The sequence below is a fragment of the Emys orbicularis genome, chromosome 13, assembly GCF_028017835.1.
Source record: "Emys orbicularis isolate rEmyOrb1 chromosome 13, rEmyOrb1.hap1, whole genome shotgun sequence".
In the NCBI taxonomy this organism is placed as follows: domain Eukaryota; kingdom Metazoa; phylum Chordata; order Testudines; family Emydidae; genus Emys; species Emys orbicularis.
The window spans coordinates 8,018,141-8,037,235 of NC_088695.1; the positions used below are offsets into that span (position 1 = coordinate 8,018,141).

The window sequence follows — 19,095 nt, forward strand, 5'->3', positions numbered from 1 at the left end:
GTGCCTCCGGAGAGAGTTCCGCTGAAAACCAGCAGGCTCTCACCTTAGCAAGGAGTTCTGGGAGATGGTGTGTTCAGGCATGTGGGAGTCTGGAAGGTCAGCTCTGCACCGGGGATTAGGCAGCAGGTTTCACACCTTAGAGAGTGGGCTAGAGAGCCCCCCAAGAATGTGCACATGGACCCCAAGATTTGAGCAGTGGATGGGCTCTGTTCCAGTCCCAGAGGCTTGAATTATCTGGGCATCCTGGGGCTCAGATGCTTGTGTTCCCCTTACTGCAGTCCGGTGGCACCTTACCAGGTCTGGGATAAACATACACCAGTAAACAGAAACCTTCTCAGGGCCCACCATCCAAACACCCTTAACTCTGCCCAGGTGGGTTCTGGTGACTATTTCTACATGTCTGAAATATTAAATTCAGAGACATGAATGGAGAGGTCTCTGCCTCAGGGCTGTCACATCCCTTTCCCTTGGGCTGAAGTTGGCTCTTTCCTGTTTCTGGATGAGTGAGAGGCTCTCCCCCCAGTGCTGCAACCTCCTGCTCCTTGGGGTGGGAAGGTTTCTATTAATGGTTCTTCCTGGGCTGGGGAGAGGCCGCCTCCTGTTCCATATCTTCCACCATTCTCTTTGGCCAGGATAGAGCAGCTGGTGACTTTAACCATAGAAACTGTGTGCAGGAGCTGCCCCGACTCTGCTGCTGGGAATGTGGCAGCCCCACCGGGGGAGCAGGGGAGGAGGCAGAAAAACAGCCAGATAGACCAGAATACCCAAGGGGACTGTCTGTGACTCCACATTCAGGCTGTTCTAGTGATTGAAGGGTTCACACTTGATACCTGGTAGTGAAATCTAAATATTGAACTCACAACCTGCGTGGGGTTTGTGCCCTGGTTTGTAACTGTTTGCCCTGAGGTTGGTACTCACCTTCCTGAGCTACTCTAGACAGCATGATGGGAGGACTGAACTTGGCTGTCCCACATATCAGCTGAGTGCTCCAACCACAGAGAGGGTAAAAGTTATAAGGCGGGTGACATCATGGAAACCACCTCCCCCACGCACATTTTGTGTGAAGCGAGGCAGGTGCCTACCTCATTCCAGCAAGAAACGCCAGACACTGGGTTCCTGTCTGTGGGTGGTTAAGTAGAGATAGATGCCCCTCTGCAACCTCTCTGTGAGAGGGGGAAGGGCTCAGGACACCCCTGCCCTTGTCAGCATCTCCCCTTGCCTAGCTTAGCTGGCTCCATGCCTTATGAGATGGCTTTTGTGAATCACGCTGTAAGGTGCCTGTGATGCCCATGCCCTGTATAGGGAGTTTAGGCCTGTGATGTTCTAGCTGCCTAAAAACTAGGCCCTGTGATGCTCAGCAGTGTAACACCTGAGTCCCTGCATAGATTGCCCCCTGTGCAACCAGCCACCTCTCCGCAGAGCACAGCTGAGCAATTCCTGATTGACATGGGTGTGTACAGGACAGAGACAGAGCACAGGCTGGAGAGTGACACATCCCAGTAAAACCCAAACTCTCTTCCTAGAGGCGCGATATTCCCTGTAGGGGCTGGCAGACACAACCAAGCAAATCCAATGACGCTGCCCCCAACAACTGCAGCTGGGACATTAACGTGGAACAAACAAGAAGAATTGTTTGTAATGTTTTATTTACAGTAAGTAGGTGGAAAGCAGGAAAGTAAAAGGAGCAGAGAAGGAGCTTTAATAACCACAGCGTATGGCCAGGAGATCCCCAGCTACTGAGAACAGTTTTCTTAATGGCACTAAAATAGCACCAATGTCCAGGAATTAATGAGTTAGTCTAGGGTGACCAGATGTCCCGATTTTATAGGGACTGTCCCGATTTTTTGGTCTTTTTCTTATATAGGTTCCTATTATTCCCCACCCCCGTTCTGATTTTTCACACTTGCTGTCTGGTCACCCTAAGTTAGTCTCACTTCCAGTAACATGTTATAAATGTTTCTGTCCCTTTCATGTTCCTTTTCCTTCTCCCTTTCCCTTCATACTGTCCTTTTCTACTAAACATTTTTCTAGCCCTCACTTCCCACCGCTGTTTATTTTCCTCTCCCACTCTCCTCTCCTCCCTCCCACAGATCATCCTCTTTGGCATCTCCATTCTTTCCCCTGATTTTATCCCTTCCCTTCCTGCTGCCCCAATGAGACCTCAGGACACAGATCTGTACAAAACGCTCCCTGCTACCGCGGAGCTTCCAGCTTCCCTGATTGATTCATTCTGTGTCCCTGCCCAGCCCCCACCTCTGCCTGTGCCCAGCCCGGCTATTAGTTCTACCTACTGCCCAGCCCCCACATCTCCCCTCAGGGCCCCTGTACTCCTCCTGCAGCTCCTGGAGTTCTTCCCCCTCCCTCTCCCATCCCTGAGGCTGCAGGGAAGGAGGGGGAGGAGCTTCTAGGGGTCATAGAGATGAGGAGCCAGAGGATTGGGTAGCCAGAAGCCCTCCAAGGTCATAAAGACTGGGGCATGTGAGGCTAGAAAGGCTGATTTCAGGGCCCCCAGTGGGATATTCCGCCCCCCGTCTCAGGGACACAGGCTGAGCTGGGATCCCCCCACCCCCAACCAGAGCCAGGGTCGGATTCTCTCCCCAGGGATGGAGCCTGGTGGGAAAGTGAAGATTGTGGCCCCGTCACCAGCATTGATAAATGTCACCTGCCCCCGGTCACAGTCCAGACAAACCCGGATCCTGCTGGGGACCTGGCTCAGGGGCAGCGGGGCCTCAGGGGAGGTGAGAGGTCGGAACTGACCCCCGGACTGACCCACAGCCCAGATCCCCTGCTCAGGGCTAAGGCTGATCCATCCCTTCCTGATCACAGACTCTCTGGCAACCCCCACAGCCCAGAGTTCCCCATCCCCCACCTCCACCTCCCAGCAATGTCTCCCCGAGGTGAATCCCTCACAGCCCAGCACACAGGCCCTAGAATCAAATCTCTCAGGGTTGTTGGGCAGCTCCTGCCATGTGTCTCCCCATCTCACACTTTTCCTATCCTCATACAGGACAAGTTGGGGCTGAGCCGTGTCTGGATCCAGAGTCACATTCGCTGAGGAGAGAGAATCAGAGCATTAGGGGCAGATCTCAGCCCTGGGGGAGGCTGAGACCATTTCTCACACTCCCCAGCAGCCCCGTCCTGGCTGGGACAGACCTGGATCCCAGGGAGCTGCCTCTGTCCTGGGCTCCTGAGACTGAGCAGAGATGTCACTGCAGCTCCTCAGTCTTTTTCTCTTCAGCTCCCTGGTCCCCTTGCTGGGGCTGCTCCATTACCAGTGGCAAAGACACAGCCAGGAAGGTGTCAGAAGCTTTTATTGAGGAGGCAGGAACCAGCTTTAAACCCCAGAGAGAAGCTCCCTCTCCAATGCAGAGACAGGTCAGTGATGGAGTGAAAGGATCTTTCCCCTCCTGCCCCCACCTCTCCCCAGGGAGGGGACTAGAGACTCTGGCAGCCACAGCAGATGGTGCAACTCACTGAACATTGACAGAGCTCTCCTCCCCCTCCCCCTCCCCACCTTAAATCTCACTGTGTCCAAGCTGCCCCCATGCTGAACTTTGCTATGGGGCCTCCCCACCACACCCAGCCTGCTCTGAAATGTCAGAGCAACAGGCCACAGTACCAGGACTGAACCTGTCCAGAATGTCACTGCGCAGCAGCAGTTGCAGCACAAAACTACATTAGCTTGGGGGAGGGAGGGATTAACACAAGTGAGGGGGGTTCAGGGTGGAATGAGGCAGAAGCTACAAGTGTGGGGGGAGCAGGGGTGGGTTAGGGTTTTCTGGGGCCCTGGGCCACAGCAAGTGAGGGGCCCCTCCCCACCCCTTCTCCCTGCAGAACAGCCCCCTCCCCACGCCCCTCCTGGGGAAATGGGGCCGGAGTGTGGGGGCGTGCCCTGCTGTGCCCACCTGGTGCTCCAGCTGGAGAGAAGGGCAAGCCCCCACACCCCGATCCCCTTCCCCGGCTGGAGTGCTGGATGGATGGAGCGGGGCAAGCCCCCAAGCCCTGACTCCACTCTCTGGCAGGAGCACTAGACAGGCAGAGCGGGTTGGGGTACTGGGGAGGAGGGACAGAATAGGTGGCTGGTGGAAAGCGGGAGAGGGTCATGCTAGTGCTGGGGAGACTAAAGTGACGTCCTGTTTACCAGAGACAGGAGAATGCTGAGATCATGGTGGATGGAGAGAGGGGAAATGAGACAACCTCAGAGCTCTGATCACAGGAGCTCCCCAGATCTGTATAATGGAGCCAGAAGAGCCCCTGTCTGTGATCAAGGCTCTGTCCCTCTGCTTTAGTTAGGAGCAAGGGTCATCCACAGACACAGTCCCTGCTCACCCTGTCAGTGTGGGGTCACTGCAGAGCTCCTGGCTTTCTTCAATGGGAAAAAGATGAAGGAAGAAACAGAGAGACACTGGAGATCGGCCATCAGCACAGGGAGATTAAACAAACTCCCGCTGGAGAAGTGGCTGTGGGGGTGCATGTCCCACTGGATCCGTACAATGAGTGGGAGTTGCTATCTCAGATCTCTGCAGGGTGCAGTGCACATGCGGGCGGTGGAGGAGCAGGAAGAGTAGATGCAATATGATATAGATTCATTATGGTGTCTCATGATGCGCTGTGAAATGCAGGGTGCTGGGAAGGTCTGCCCTGAACTATCACATCCACCCCCACATTCAAGGAAAAAGGGGCACAGAGCCTCCTGGGAACAGATATTTGGACATTGATAAAAATATAATCTTTAATTACCTTCTTCTATAGGTGCCACAGATCTTCTCCACCCTAAAACCAGCCACATAATTAGAGATGAGAGTGGATCTGAACACGTATTGCATGATTCAATATTGTATAAACTAATGACTGATGGAAAAAGAAAGTTCTTCCAGACATACTAAAATATAAAGCATCAGAACCTCCATTCGGTTACATGAGTGTCACTCTCCCAGGCTTCTTCACTGCGAGTTAGCCCAGGATCTTACTTGCCTGTTTCCCCAAACTGTTACTTGTGCAAGCACAAAAACTCTGACTCAAGTTTGGTGGTATTTTATACCCAGGTTAGCTGGCAAGTCTTTCGGTATAGGTTATTGCCCAGGTGCCACTTTAATTCAGGTTGGTTACATGCCCACACTTTGCAGTGTGGAGGGAGGTTAATCATCTCAGGGGCTGATAGTTCACCAGAGCCTTCCGACAATTCCTCCCGGGCCATATTTTCTTGGCCACTACCTACTTCACTGCTGTATTGCTTATCAATTTTTCAAATTAGCTTTTGGTGTGCAATTCATCCAGTTTAGTCTTTCCCCACATTTTATAAAGTTACATTAAAAAACAACCACCTACATCCCCCGAAGGAATGATAGTAAAAAAGCAAGCAAACAAAAAAAGGTTTCCAATTGCAACAACTTTAAAAATTAAATTTAAAAGCAAACATCTCCACTAGGGTTACCATATTTAAACATTAAAAAAAGAGGACACTCCACGGGGCACTGGCCCTGCCCCTTCCCCGGTCCAACCCCGCCCCAACTCTGGCCCTTCCCCAAAGTCCCCGCCCCAACTCCGCCCCCTCCCCTGAGTGCCCCGCATTCCCCCTCCTCCCTCCCAGCCACGCGAAACAGCTGCCCGAGCTCTACCGGCTTCACGGTTTGCCAGGCAGCCCCCATACCTCCAGACCCTGTGCCCCCGGCCGGGTGCTTCCCCAGCGCAGCAGCAGCCGGAGCCCGGGAGGGGAAGCGCCCGGCCGGGGGCGCAGGGTCTGGAGGTATGGGGGCTGCCCGGCAAACCGTGAAGCCGGTAGCGCTCGGGCAGCTCCGCTCTTCAGTTGCACAAAGCTGAGGTGTCTGGGGGGAGCAGCAGCAGCCGCCGCAGGGGAATCCGCCTGCAGCTCGCAGCCTGCCGGAGCCGCTCTAAGGTAAGCAGGGGACTGGGGCAGGGATGCTGGCAAAACAAAGCTGGGCGCATTTTCCCGGACATGTTCGGCTTTTTGGCAATTCCCCACGGACGGGGATTTGAGGACCAAAAAGCCGGACATGTCCGGGAAAATCCGGACGTATGGTAACCCTAATCTCCACCACAATTAAACCAGCTCCCACATGAGGATCCAATTTTGTTACAAAAACTTTCTTGCCAGAGGAAGGACAATGATACTTACTTATTTCTTTATCTCGTAGGTCTAAAAATTAAACAGAAATAAATACATATTTTTCTTCGGCATTTCCCTTTCCTTATTTTTTAGTTTTCTTTATCACCAATATGACAGTGAAGGCTGAACGACATCAAACTCATCCTCAAAATGTCAGACTAGAGGACCCAGTGGTCCATTCTGGTCTTAAACTCTATGACTATATTGCTTATCAGTTTTTCAAAATAGCTTTTGGTGTGAAATCTCTCCAATTTAGCATTACCCCATATTTTACAGAATTACAGTAACCCTTCCAAAAAAGAATAATAATAAAAAGAAAGGAAAGAAACAAAAAGATGTTTCATATTGCAACAAAAGTGTAAAAGTTAAATTTAAAATTGAACAACTCTACAACAATTAAACAAGCTCCCACATGAGGATCCAATTTGGTACCAAAAATAAATAAATTCTTGTCTGAGGAAGACAATGACACTTACCAATTTCTATATCTCGTTTTTCTAAAAATTGAACAGAAATACACATATTGTTTGTTAGGAATGTCCCTTTACTTATATTTTATTTCTCTTTATCATCAATACTAATGTTAAGCCCGAGAGTTTATTTCTATTCAACCTCCTCTTCAGGACAGTCAGGTGAGAGGATCCAGTGGCCCTTTCTGGTTTTAAACTCTGTGACTCTATAATTAATTTCTTCTCAGTTTTTCATTGGTGTGAAATTTATCCACTTTAGTCTTTCCCCACATAGTATAAAGTTACATTACAAAACAACCCGCCATCCTCCCAAAAAAGAATAATAAAAAATAATAATAATAAAATAATAATAATAAAGCAACAAGCAAAACAAAACAAAAGGTTTCATTTTGCAAGAACTTTAAAAGTTACATTTGAAAACAAACAACTCCACCACAATTAAACAATCTGACACCTGAGGATCGAATTTTGTTACAAAAACATTCTTGTCAGAGGAAGGACAATGATACTTACTTATTTCTTTATCTCGTAGGTCTGAAAATTAAACAGAAATAAATACATATTTTTGTTCAGCATTTCCCTTTTCTTATGTTTTATTTCTCTTTATCACCAATATGACAGTGAAGGCTGAGAGACATCAAACTCATCCTCAAAATGTCACACTAGAGGCTCCTGTGTTCCCTTCTGGTCTTAAACTCTGTGACTCTATGACGCTATTGATCATCAATTTCTCAAATTAACTTTTCATGAGAAATTTATCCAGTTTAGTCTTTCCCTACATTTTATTAAGTTACAATACTCCCCACAAAAAAATAATAATAAAAAGCAAGTAAGCAAACAAAAAAAGTTTAATATTGCAACAAAATTGTAAAAGTTAAATTTAAAAGCACACAACTCCACCACAATTAAACCAGCTCCCACATGAGGATCCAATTTGGTATAAAATATTTCTTGTCAGAGGAAGAATAATGACACTTACCAATTTCTGTATCTCTTTTCCCTGAAAATTAAACAGAAATACACATATTGTTTGTTAGGAGTTCCCCTTTTCTTATGTTTTATTTCCCTTGATCATCAATATGAAAATTAAGACTGAGAGATTTTTTTTTCTATTCAGTCTCCTCTTGAGGAGGTCAGATTAGAGGATCCAGTCATTTCTTCTGGTCTTAAACTGTGTGACTCTATTGCTTATCAGTTTTTCATATTAGCTTTTGCTGTGAAATTCACCCAGTTTAGTCTTTCCCCACATTGATTAAAGTTACATTACAAAACAAACCTGTATGCCTCCAAAAGAATTATAGTAATAATAAAAAACAAGCAAGCAAACATAAAAGATTTCATATTGCAACAATTTTGAAAGTTACATTTGAAAACAATCAACTCCACCACAATTAAACAAACTTCCACATGAGGATCCAAACTGGTACAAAAAGTTTCTCGTCAGAGGAAGGAGAACGACAACTTACTTATCTCTTTATCTCGTAGGTCTAAAAATTAAAGAGAAATAATATATACTTTTGTTAGGTGTTTCCCTTTTCTTATGTTTTATTTCTCATCATCATCAATGTGATAATTAAGGCTTAGAAACTATTTCTATTCCGCTTCCTCTTAAGGAGGTCACACTAGATGATCTGGTCGTCCCTTCTGGTCATAAACTCTGCGATTCTATTAGAATCATAGGACTGGAAGTCTAATCCCCTGCACTTGTGGCAGCACTAAGTATTATAAACCACCCTTGACAGGTGTTTGTCTAACCTGCTCTTAAAAGTCTCCAATGATGGAGATTCCACAACCTCCCTAGGCAATTTATTCCAGTGTTTAACCACCCTGACAGTTCGGAACTTTTTCCTAATGTCCAACCTAAACCTCCCATGCTGCAGTTTAAACCCATTGCTTCTTGTTCTATCCTTAGAGGTTAATGATAACAATTTCCCTCCCTCCTCCTTGTAATAACCTTTGATGTACTTGAAAAACTGTTATCATGTCCCCCCTCAGCCTTCTCTTCTCCAAACTAAACAAACCCGATTACTCTATTGCTTACCAATTAATCAAATTAGCTTTGTGTGTGAAATTTATCCAGGTTAGTAATTCCCCACATTTTATAAATTCATATTTCCTCCCTCCATGAGAATAATCATAAAAAACAAGTAAGCAACCAAACAAAAACAGGTTTAATAATGCAAAAATAAATAAAAAGGGTAAATTTAAAAGCAAACAACTTAAACAATCTGCCTATGATGGAGTACAGCAGTTTAGAACCATGCCCTTTGGACTCCATGGGGCCACTGCCACTTTCCAGAAGCCAATGGACAGAGTGCTGCGGCTGCAGAAATCCTACACAGCCACCTACATTGACGATATTATCATCTGCAGTGAGAGCTGGGCCGAGCGTATGAAGTATGTCCCTGCGGTATTTGGTGCTCTCAAAGAGGCAGATTTGATGGCCAACCCAACCAAGTGTCAGCTGGCCACCCAAGAAGTCACTTACCATGGGTATGCTGTGGGGGGAGATACAACCTTTGGTAGAAAGTCCTAGTGGGCTGCCCTGTCTCTTTCACAAAGAAGCAAGTCCAGTGGTTTATGGGATTAGCAGGATACTACTGATGGTTCATACCAAACTGTGCTACCTGGCTGCCCAGTTGACAGACCAGGTTAAGGACACTGCACCCAAAAGAGTCTGTGGGACCAAAAGCTTTGACAAGGCATTTAGGGCAATACAAGACCCCTTGACCCAGGAGCCAGTAATATTCCACTCAACCTTCTCAAAGCCCTTTATTCTCCAAACAGATGTGTCCAATGCCAGACTCGGAGCAGTGCTATCTCAGGAAGTCGGAGGAGAAGAACACCCTGTTCTCTATCCCAGCAGAAACCTGTTCCCACAGGTTTAGCCTAATCGGTCACCGAGAAGGAGGCCCTGGAGGTGAAATGAGCCATTGAAACCCTACGCTATTACTTGTGGGATTCACCCTTCCACCTAGTAACTGACCGTTACTCCACTGGCTGAACTCAATGACAGGTTATAATCCAAGCATTATTCAGCGGCTTCACTCAATGAAGACATATACTTTTCGGGTGGTAAAAGCCTGGACTTCTTTTTCACAGGATGGTGGGGACATGAACTGGCCCCATGACACCACAGCCCAGGGTCTGAGGGGGAGGGTGTGTGATTGGGTACTGAGCCAAGGTAGCCCCACCCATCCAGCCCTGCAGAGCATGCTCCAATTGGAGAGAGGGCCGGAAAGGGAGCAACCCAGCTCAGATGCGGGAGGCTGGGGAGGAGGACAAACCTGCCCTGAAGGCTCCTGACAAGGGACTGACTATATACTTAGCCCGGTTGGGGCTGATGGTTTTCACCTTATCTTGGATTGGAACCGGGGGAGACCAGCAGCTGACTGGAAGTGACCCAGGGAGAGTGACTCAGAGGACAACTTTGGGGAACAGACACAGTTGATCCTCCTAGAGCGCTGGGTCAGAGCCCAGTAGAGTGGGTGGGCCCGGGCTCCCCTACCACTGCCCACCTCCCTGTGCCTCTGATTAAAAGAGCACCAGGACTGCAAGACCTGCCCACTGGGAGGGGACACTAAGTGTGCTAACCTAATGCACCGATGACTCTATTACCCTCCCACATGAGGATCCAATAGTGTACAAAAATTTTCTTCTCAGAAGAAGGAAAATGACACTTACCAATTTCTAGGTCTTGTTTCACTAAAACATAAATACATATACATGTTTTTATGAGCTTTTCTTGCCTTCTGTGTTATTTCTGGTTATCATCAATACAAAGTTAAGGCTGGGTGATTATTTTCATTCAACTTCTTTTTTTCTATTGCTTCCCCACAAACACCCACAATAACATTTTGGTGTGAAGTTTGTCTAATTTAGACTTACCCCAAATTTTATTAAACTAGATTAACACACCCTGTCCTGGGGCACAGCCCCATCCCAGTCAGGAACAGATGAAAACCCCTCTGGGCTCAAGTGACCTCATTCCTGCAGGGCCTGCTCCACTGGGAGGAAATGATCTCGAAAGGGAGAGGCTGTCACAGGAAGGGGGCAGCAACCAGCAGAAAGGCTGATGGAACTCAGAGAAGCTGATTTTTGCAACAGAGCCACTGGGAGGAAGACAACTTGTGACCCTCTGCCACTCACAAGGGCCCTTCAAACCAGGTACAAGCAGGGACATGCGCAGGAATTTAAATTTGACCCCTTTTGGAGGGGCACATTCTGTACCCACCCCCGGGGCTCGCTCCCCTCACCGTTCCGGCCAGGGAAGGACCTTGCTTTTTCCCCTATGCCCACCCTGGTAGATCACTCTTCCCTCCCACTCAGGAGCTCGCTCTTTCACCCACCCCAGCAGGAGTTCACTCTACCCTGCCCCTGCCCTGGCCCTGGCAGCAGGTCGCTCTTCCCTGCCTCTGCAGCCCCGGCGTTGAAGAAGCTCTGTCCCCCCAATGATTATTTGGGGTCCCATGCCTCTGCTTGCCCCTCCCCCCTATGCATGCCCCGGGTACAAGCAGACTGCAGCAGGGAGGGGTTGAAAATAAACCCTGTCATGGGGGTCCAGCTGTTCTTAAACTTGTCATGAATTCACTTGATCGATGCTACACCCCCAAGTGACTGGATTTGCCATTGTTTCCTCAGATGCTCCATCGATATGGGGTCTAAGGCTCAGACAACTGGGCAGCACCCAGACTTATGTCTCCTACCCTGCCCTGAGAGCAAACAGTCCTTTTACCCCAATGGATAACAATGTCACAGAGAGAGGAAACTGAGGCACACATCAGATTCATTAAAATATTGCAGAAAATTCCCATTTCAGCCACCTTCATTGACAAGCCAGATCTCTGTAGATTCTTCTAAAAGACTCTGAGACTGAGGCTGGTCTGCACTGAAAACCCCTCACACACGTAGCTATGCCGACCTCACCCCCTAATTCAGAGGGCTTTTAAGGGGAAAGGGTCTTTGGAAACATCCAAACAGGCCCTGACATGATGCAGTCTGTTACACATACTAACCCTCCCCGACCCAACAAACACACAGAAATAAAAATAAATCCGAGAAACCAACAAGCCTATATGCAATTGTGTAACTTGGTCAAAATTTGTATTTGTGGAAAAAAGGGAAATTGAAACTTACCAACTTCTTCAGTAAGTTTCCCTGAAAAGTCCAGAAATAAATGTAAATTATCATCATCTCCTTGCTTCATTAAAAAGTGTCTGAAGACTACTTCGTATAGGTACACAATTCATTAAGAAGGATGTCTGATTATTTTGGAAATCAGGCAGATATTCTTTATGGATGAAGTTCAGCAGATTAAGGACAGCTGTGTCTGAGTTATGTGACAGTGGGTATGATTTTTTAATTTCCTAACGGAGGAAGAAATTAGTTTCTTTACTGATTTACCACAGGAGCATTTCTATAGGGCCTATCACTGTAATGTCAAGGTGCACTACACTTTATTAGCAAAAAAGAGATCTGAAGTACAAATATGAGAAGCTAGGCTTTGCAGAACCTTCTCTCAAGTGGGACCAGAGACAGACAGTGGTAATCCCCTGAGAACTAGCAGTAGAGGGAGATGAAGGATCAAGCAGAACACAGATGTATCTGCTATGATCTGATTCTCTGATTCAGTTCTATTGCTCAAGACTCTCCTTTCTCCTATTCTACTCAGCACAGCCCTCTCCCCCTCCCAGCCCTCTCCCCCTCCCCTCTATCAATAAATTCACATGCGTTCTTCTTCTTTATACAGGACAAGGTCAGCAGATCACATGTTCTTTTAATATTAAATTCCTAAATTGTTCTAATTTATTTATTAGAACAAAATCTTTATTTAGAGTATATTTCTTCCTCTGATATTTACCTTTCATTTTAAAGAGATAAACAGTGAGGCCAATGAAACCAAACAAAACCACCAGGATCACACTCAAAGTCGCCATCAAAGGATTCACCCTCGGGAAAAAGAGATCTGAAAAACAAAACATCCAGAACTTGTCTTAATTTGGAAGCACTGACTACAGTCAGATGTCTTTATTCCATACAAATTCATAAATAGTGCTGAGCAGGATTTGTGCAAGACAAGAGTGAAAGGACGTCCGTGTCTACACTACACAAAAATGTGTAAACTGCTGGGTTTGCTCTGGCCGCCGCCTAAGGGCCACAGCATACACACTCCAGGGAAGCCCTGTTCCTGCCTAAGGGCCAGATCCCCTTGACTATTTGGGGCTCAGCCCCATTAGACTGGTTGGGATGCTAACATCTGTTCGCTAATTCCCCCTGACACTAGGCAGCAATCCCAATGGTATAGTGAGGCAGTGTGGCCTCCCTCCAATCCAGAGTGGGAGGGACGACCACCGCACCACTACACTAGGATAAAATGAGTCCATTTGTGGATCTCAACCAAAGTGATGTAAGAAGCATAAGCCAATTGAATGTCATTAGAAACAACATCACATGACTTAGGTGACATTTCACACAAGAAGTATTGAACAATGAGTTGGTGCAGTAACAAGATCACAAAGAAGCCACATGACAAAATTTACCACATTCAACAAAATCATGAAGGTGAAGTTAAGGTTGCAGGAACATATTGTGTCAGTGGATTGAGCGAAAATTTCTTCTAAAAAATGCTGGAAGGGGTGTGTGTGTGTGTGTGTGTGTGTGTGTGTGTGTGTGTGTGTGTGTGTGTGTGTGTGTGTGTGTGTGTGTGTACGCATGCACACATGCTAGTATCAGGAAAGACAGACTTAGCATTAAATATACATGAAATCCAAAACTTTGATTTTCTGAATACTTACAATTAAGGGAATCAAATTACCTAAACTGTGATCCCGTAAAAATACCAGCCTCCTATTTTCTGTGTTTGTATGTGGATTATGAAATATCCACCACAGATGTTTCAGTTCTTTTCTTCCTATGTTTTGTTTTGTTTTGTTTCTAGTGGTGGTGAGTTCAGTGTGGGATTTGGATGGCTACTCACCTGCTATATAAACTGCTGATTCCTTTTCTTGACTGAGAACGGTGTTCCTGATGCAACAGGACAAGTTTTGGTTTGAATGTTCTGTTACAATGAGAGCAGTTTCTGTTTCAAACAGGCCGTTATCCCCTGGGGATTTTGTTTCAGAGAGTGATGGTAAACGTTGCCCATTGAAATCTTTCCACAGCACCTCAGGCTCTGGGTACCAACCAGCTGATCGACAAACCACCCGGATCCCTCCATCCTGGTAACCCTCCATAGAGATGAGAGGAGCAGAGCCCAGACCTAAGGGGAAAATACATAAAGGTGTTAATTCCATGAATTAATTTATAAAGCAGAAGGGATGAGGGACAATTTGTGAATCCCTTACTCACACTAGAAAGCACTTATTCATGGCAGTAGTCAGTAGAAGGGATAAATGAATACTGGAATGTCTGAAATTCCAGTTTTCATGGACACAAAAATGTGAACAAATATTTACAATAGTTTCACTGAGTCATGGGAGATATTGTCCTATTAACATAAGAGCAACTGAGTGCTGACACCTTTGGAACTATGATCACTTCATTTAGATACCTGAGTGGGATCTGAACTTTTTCATAAGCTGACCATTAGTGCAGTAGATAAATATGTTTCTTTTTTTTTTAAATCTAACTGGTGTTACGGTTACAGTGTTAAAGCAGCAGGAAGAAATGCTCAGTCTTGTCTGAGGCCAGGTCTACACCCAGCCGCTAGTTCGGCGGCTGGGAATCGAAGTTCTGGGTTCGATTTATCGCGTCTGGTCTGGACGCGATAAATCGATCCCGGAAGCGCTCGCCGTCGACTGCGGTACTCCAGCTCGGCGAGAGGAGTACCGCGGAGTCGACGGGGAGCCTGCCTGCCGCGTGTGGACCGCGTCTGAACCGCGGTAAGTTCGAACTAAGGTATGTCGACTTCAGCTACGTTATTCACGTAGCTGAAGTTGCGTACCTTAGTTCGAATTTGGGGGTTAGTGTAGACCAGGCCTAAGAGTGGTTAATATGTAGCTCCCCAACACCACCATCACCACTCTACAGTCTCAGCAAATAAGGCTGCATTTGATTTTAACTACACACCTAAATAACAACCAACCCATAAGAAGGCCATAAAAGTCTGGTAGTCCCACCTTAGCCACACATCCTAGAAATGACTGCAGAGCAATTGGAAGGCTTTGTGTGTCCAGAAGTCCTTTCCCTCTTAATTAAAGATCCCTTTGGGAGTCAAACAAGATTGGGCAAGAAAGTACCTTGGCCCTCCCAAAAATGCGTTTAATAACGTTGGGAAAGTTTTCAGCATATTTTCCCTAGTATGAAAGTGGCTGTTTGCTGAAAGTTAGATACACTGTGTTATTGCAAAATATTTCACAAGCAGGGAGTCACAGCTGTTGTAATAGGAAAGAATAAAGCCTGCAGACCACACACAGCTAAAACTGACACAAGCTACTGACCTGCTACCCGCAGTTCCAATATGGTTTGTCCATAAAAAGTACCATTTTGAACAAAGCAGTGGTATTGTCCTTCATCAGAGTGTCTGATCTTAAGAATCCTCAAGGGAACGTTTCCATCTGTGAGTCCAGCTTTCAAAAGCTCCGTCCTTCCCCGATACTCTGGCATCTGCCTTTCATACTGATCCTTCCCATCACGGTACAGGTGCACAAAGGATAAATACTCAGATCGGAACCATCTCACCTCCATGTTTGCAGCGCTCATCCGGGGGGACAGGTGACAGGGTAACACAGTTTCCTGACCCAGGATGGCAGCGACAGGGTCAGGGGGTCCAATCACTGTGAACTTTGCTGGAAAATGCACCAGGACAGCAAAAACAATAATAACAAGCTTGGTGAGACAGAGAATTGGGAATGGACGTGCTCGGTGTATAGTTGAGACAAGCTATTCAATAGCTCATTTTTCTATGTGCTCTCAAATTGACACGCTTACTGACATTGGCATGAGATTTGCTGGGCCTCAGCAGGAACAAGGGTAGAGTTGGTGGGCTATATTTGGTGTTCTTCCACCAAGGTGCTCCTGAGATAAAGGCCTGTTGCTCTAGGCAATTGTTGTACTATTGTGGTTCAATATTTCATATAATCAAGAGACCAAATAACCAAACTTGCCAAATTTATTGCCTAAGGACAAAACAGTACACTATGAAAAGGAGACATACATATCCTCCTTCTGGAAAGCAATTCTTACCTTGCAGTGTGCTCACCTTACACAGAGTGTGCTTCAAAAATACACCACCCAAACCACTGATATTTATACCATGGTTGTTTGCAAGTGAAAAAGCACTTTATACATCACCCCATCCAACCCCCCCCCCTTCTTTAACTTGTTCTGTACATTCCTTATCGCTGTTTTGGACAGAACATTCCAAACCAGGTGGGGGTAGACATACATCCCAGCCAGTGCTAGGACATGCCATTCATGTCTCTTGGCTTTGATAGGCTTCCTATGTTCTATTGTGAACACTAACTTAACTTTAGTCAAGTTTGGTGGGATATTTGATATGGGTGAACAGAATTGTTAGAAGAGCATAATACAGTCAGTTAATTTCCCAACACTATATGTAAAGAGAGAATTACTCTGCATATAATACCTAATAATAAGGTGGTGTATACTATACCTAACATATATGTATTAGCTAACAGGCCCAATAAAAAAGTCACATGACATCAAATATTCTAGTTCTTATTATATTTTTGTGCACATGTGGGGCTCTAACTATGGCTCTGATCTTTGTTATATCTCAAATCCTCTACGATAATTTATATACGTTATTAATTATTATTAGCAACTGAGAGTCCTGTGGCACCTTTAAGACTAACAGATGTATTGGAGCATAAGCTTTTGTGCGTGAATACCCACTTCGTCAGACGCATGTGCATGCTTATGCTCCTACGAAAGCTTATGCTCCAATACATCTGTTAGTCTTAAAGGTGCCACAGGACTCTCTGTTGCTTTTTACAGATCCAGACTAACACGGCTACCCCTCTGATACTTGACAGGAATTATTATTGTTATTATTAAACTCTTCAACAAGTGCCCAGCCAATGCTCTGGACATCCTTGACAATCTTTTCAAAAGACTTATGTGAAGAAACAGACCTGTACCCTATCCCAGGAGCAAATAAAATAACCCAGAGGCAGCAGGAGCAACACAATCAGAGCAAACAATGGATAATGAAGGTGCTGCTCTTGCTGTGGGGTGAAGTTTATACACTGTGAGTAGTTCCAGTCACTTTGAGTTGTGTATGTTGTTAAGACACTTCAGGGGCTTAAATAAATCCTCAAAGGGTACGTCTACACTTACTTCCTGGTTCGGCGGCAGGCAATCGATCTTCTGGGATCGATTTATCGCGTCTTGTCTAGACGCGATAAATCGATCCCGGATCGATCCCGGAAGTGCTCGCCGTCAACGCTGGTACTCCTGCTCGGCGAGAGGAGTACGCGGCATCGACGGGGGAGCCTGCCTGCCACGTCTGGACCCGCGGTAAGTTCGGACTAAGGTACTTCGAATTCAGCTACATTATTAACGTAGCTGAATTTGCGTACCTTAGTCCGAAGTGGGGGGTTAGTGTGGACCAGGCCAAAGAAACAGTAGACACAGGGCAGATTCCTACCTGATTCCATCCTGTGAACATAACAAGTAAGGAAGAAAATGATGAACCCAGGGATAGGGGAGCTGGCTCGGGAGATGTAGCAGAATGAGAGAACCTTCATCTGCACTGTAACTTGATCTAGACAACAGGAAGAAGGAGGAAAGAAAACTCATCATAGTGAACATAACACTCAGACTAACATAAAATCATTAAAGTCAAACATTAAAGAGGACACATTCAATAAAAAAGGAATTAATGCATTATAAAGTGAACTCTTTCATCTTATGTAGATAGAACAGCCATTTAATTAAATTGAATATGCGTTTCCTTTATGAGTCTGCTTTTGTCCCATCCCTACAAAATCCACAGTGAAAAAAGTCAGATCGGTGTAGAAGTTGGTAATAATTCCATCAGTGGAGAAAAAAGTTTTAAGGAATGAGAAACAGTGTGTGTATGAGAGAGAGGGAGAGAGAGAGATTCTTTGTTTTTGTTTGTTTGTTTTTTACCCATTTATTTTCTTTTAACATATCAGAGGCAAAATGATTCAGTCCCATAAATAGAATTATTAAGTAACAGAGATAACAGAGAAAGAGGATGCCCATAAAGTTGTATTTGCGAGAGTCTGCAACTTTTCAAAACAGAAATATACAGTAAGTTAATTCATAGCAAGACTCCCTTACAATGAATTGAGAGCAGGATCAGGTCCATTTCCTGAATAAAATATAAAGAGGAAAAACAAAACAATCTGAAATCAAATAACCACAATAGTCTGATGTCAAATTCCAATGAAAGGAAAGGAAAAAATAACTCAGATAAAATTTTGAATATATAGTTCAAAGCAAAGTTTATATTCAGAGTTAGATCCTGGGTCATTTTGCAGCTATTTATTCACCCAAAGAATAAATGTCTCCGAGGAGATATCGAAGAGCAATGGAGATTGTATTCAAGTGACACATGCTCACCTACCTGATGAATCCTGAAAATCAACTTTGGAACAGTTTTGAGCTCTCCCTGGCATTTCCAGGTTTTCTACAATCCTCATCCATTCTCTGGCTTGTTTACATTTTCGGTGATGATCTCAGGCCAAATTAATTAATGAGAAATTACAGAGACGAGGGGCTGAATCCCAGGCTTTGCTTCCAAATTTCTGCCAAAATGGTGTCTCTTTTTCGTCAGGCGTGCAATAGGTCTCTCTCGATGCCTTCACCACGCTAGAAAGCGAAAGTAGGAAGGAACTCGAATGCTGTGGGGATCTCAGTTCCTTCACACCCGCGTTGCAGTTTGGGAGTTAAGGATCCTCTCCCAAAGAAGTCCACCTAGGAGCCCAGTGTTGACTCAGATATATCCAAGTGCCGCAATCTGGCTGAAGACAAGGAGAATTTCGAAGAGACTTGGCTTCCTGCTCCTCCAGAACTGCTACATGCGGTACCGGATTTATGATGGGCCCCGCTCCCCGGCCGGCCACTTCTGCTGCAGCCCAGCGATCACAGTGCTGGCTCTGCTCTCCAGCCCCTTCCCCTAGGACCCGGACCCTGGGCTTCTCACCCACCCCACCCACTCCTCCTCTCGTCTCCACCCCTCTCCCCTCCCTCACTGGCAAGCAGCCTGCGGGGGAGGGAGAGGAGCCCTCAGCCACTTCCCTGCTGCTCCTGCGGGTGACCGACCGTGCCGCTTCGGGCTCCCCAGGGGTCAAGAAGCCGAAAGCCAGGGACTGTCACCCAGCCGCCCGGAGTGGAGGAGCCGGAGTCCCTGTCTGCCGTTCAGGTGCTATGCAGAGGGGGGTGCTAGAACCAGGGAGAAGGTAGGTAGGCAGGGACTGTGGGGGGCATCCTGTTTACCCCCTCCCCAGCCCTGCTGTGCTTGCAGTTTACCCCGGCCCCTCCCTTGCTCCAGGCAGCAGGGACTAATCC

General features: G+C 46.3%; 1 protein-coding gene across 1 annotated transcript; it reads right to left on the reverse strand.

Annotated features, from left to right (window-relative positions):
• Positions 1–2,533: 2,533 nt before the first annotated feature.
• Positions 2,534–18,679, reverse strand: LOC135887714 (butyrophilin subfamily 1 member A1-like). The gene is made up of 12 exons (XM_065415440.1): positions 18,152–18,679; positions 17,207–17,323; positions 15,036–15,383; positions 13,574–13,855; positions 12,458–12,562; positions 11,734–11,754; positions 7,577–7,597; positions 7,107–7,131; positions 6,234–6,250; positions 6,137–6,157; positions 4,741–4,773; positions 2,534–3,051 (listed from the first exon to the last, which is right to left on the reverse strand). The coding sequence occupies exons 1-12, from the start codon at positions 18,225–18,227 to the stop codon at positions 2,534–2,536; spliced, it is 1,584 nt and encodes a 527-aa protein (XP_065271512.1). The 5' UTR covers positions 18,228–18,679.
• Positions 18,680–19,095: the final 416 nt, after the last annotated feature.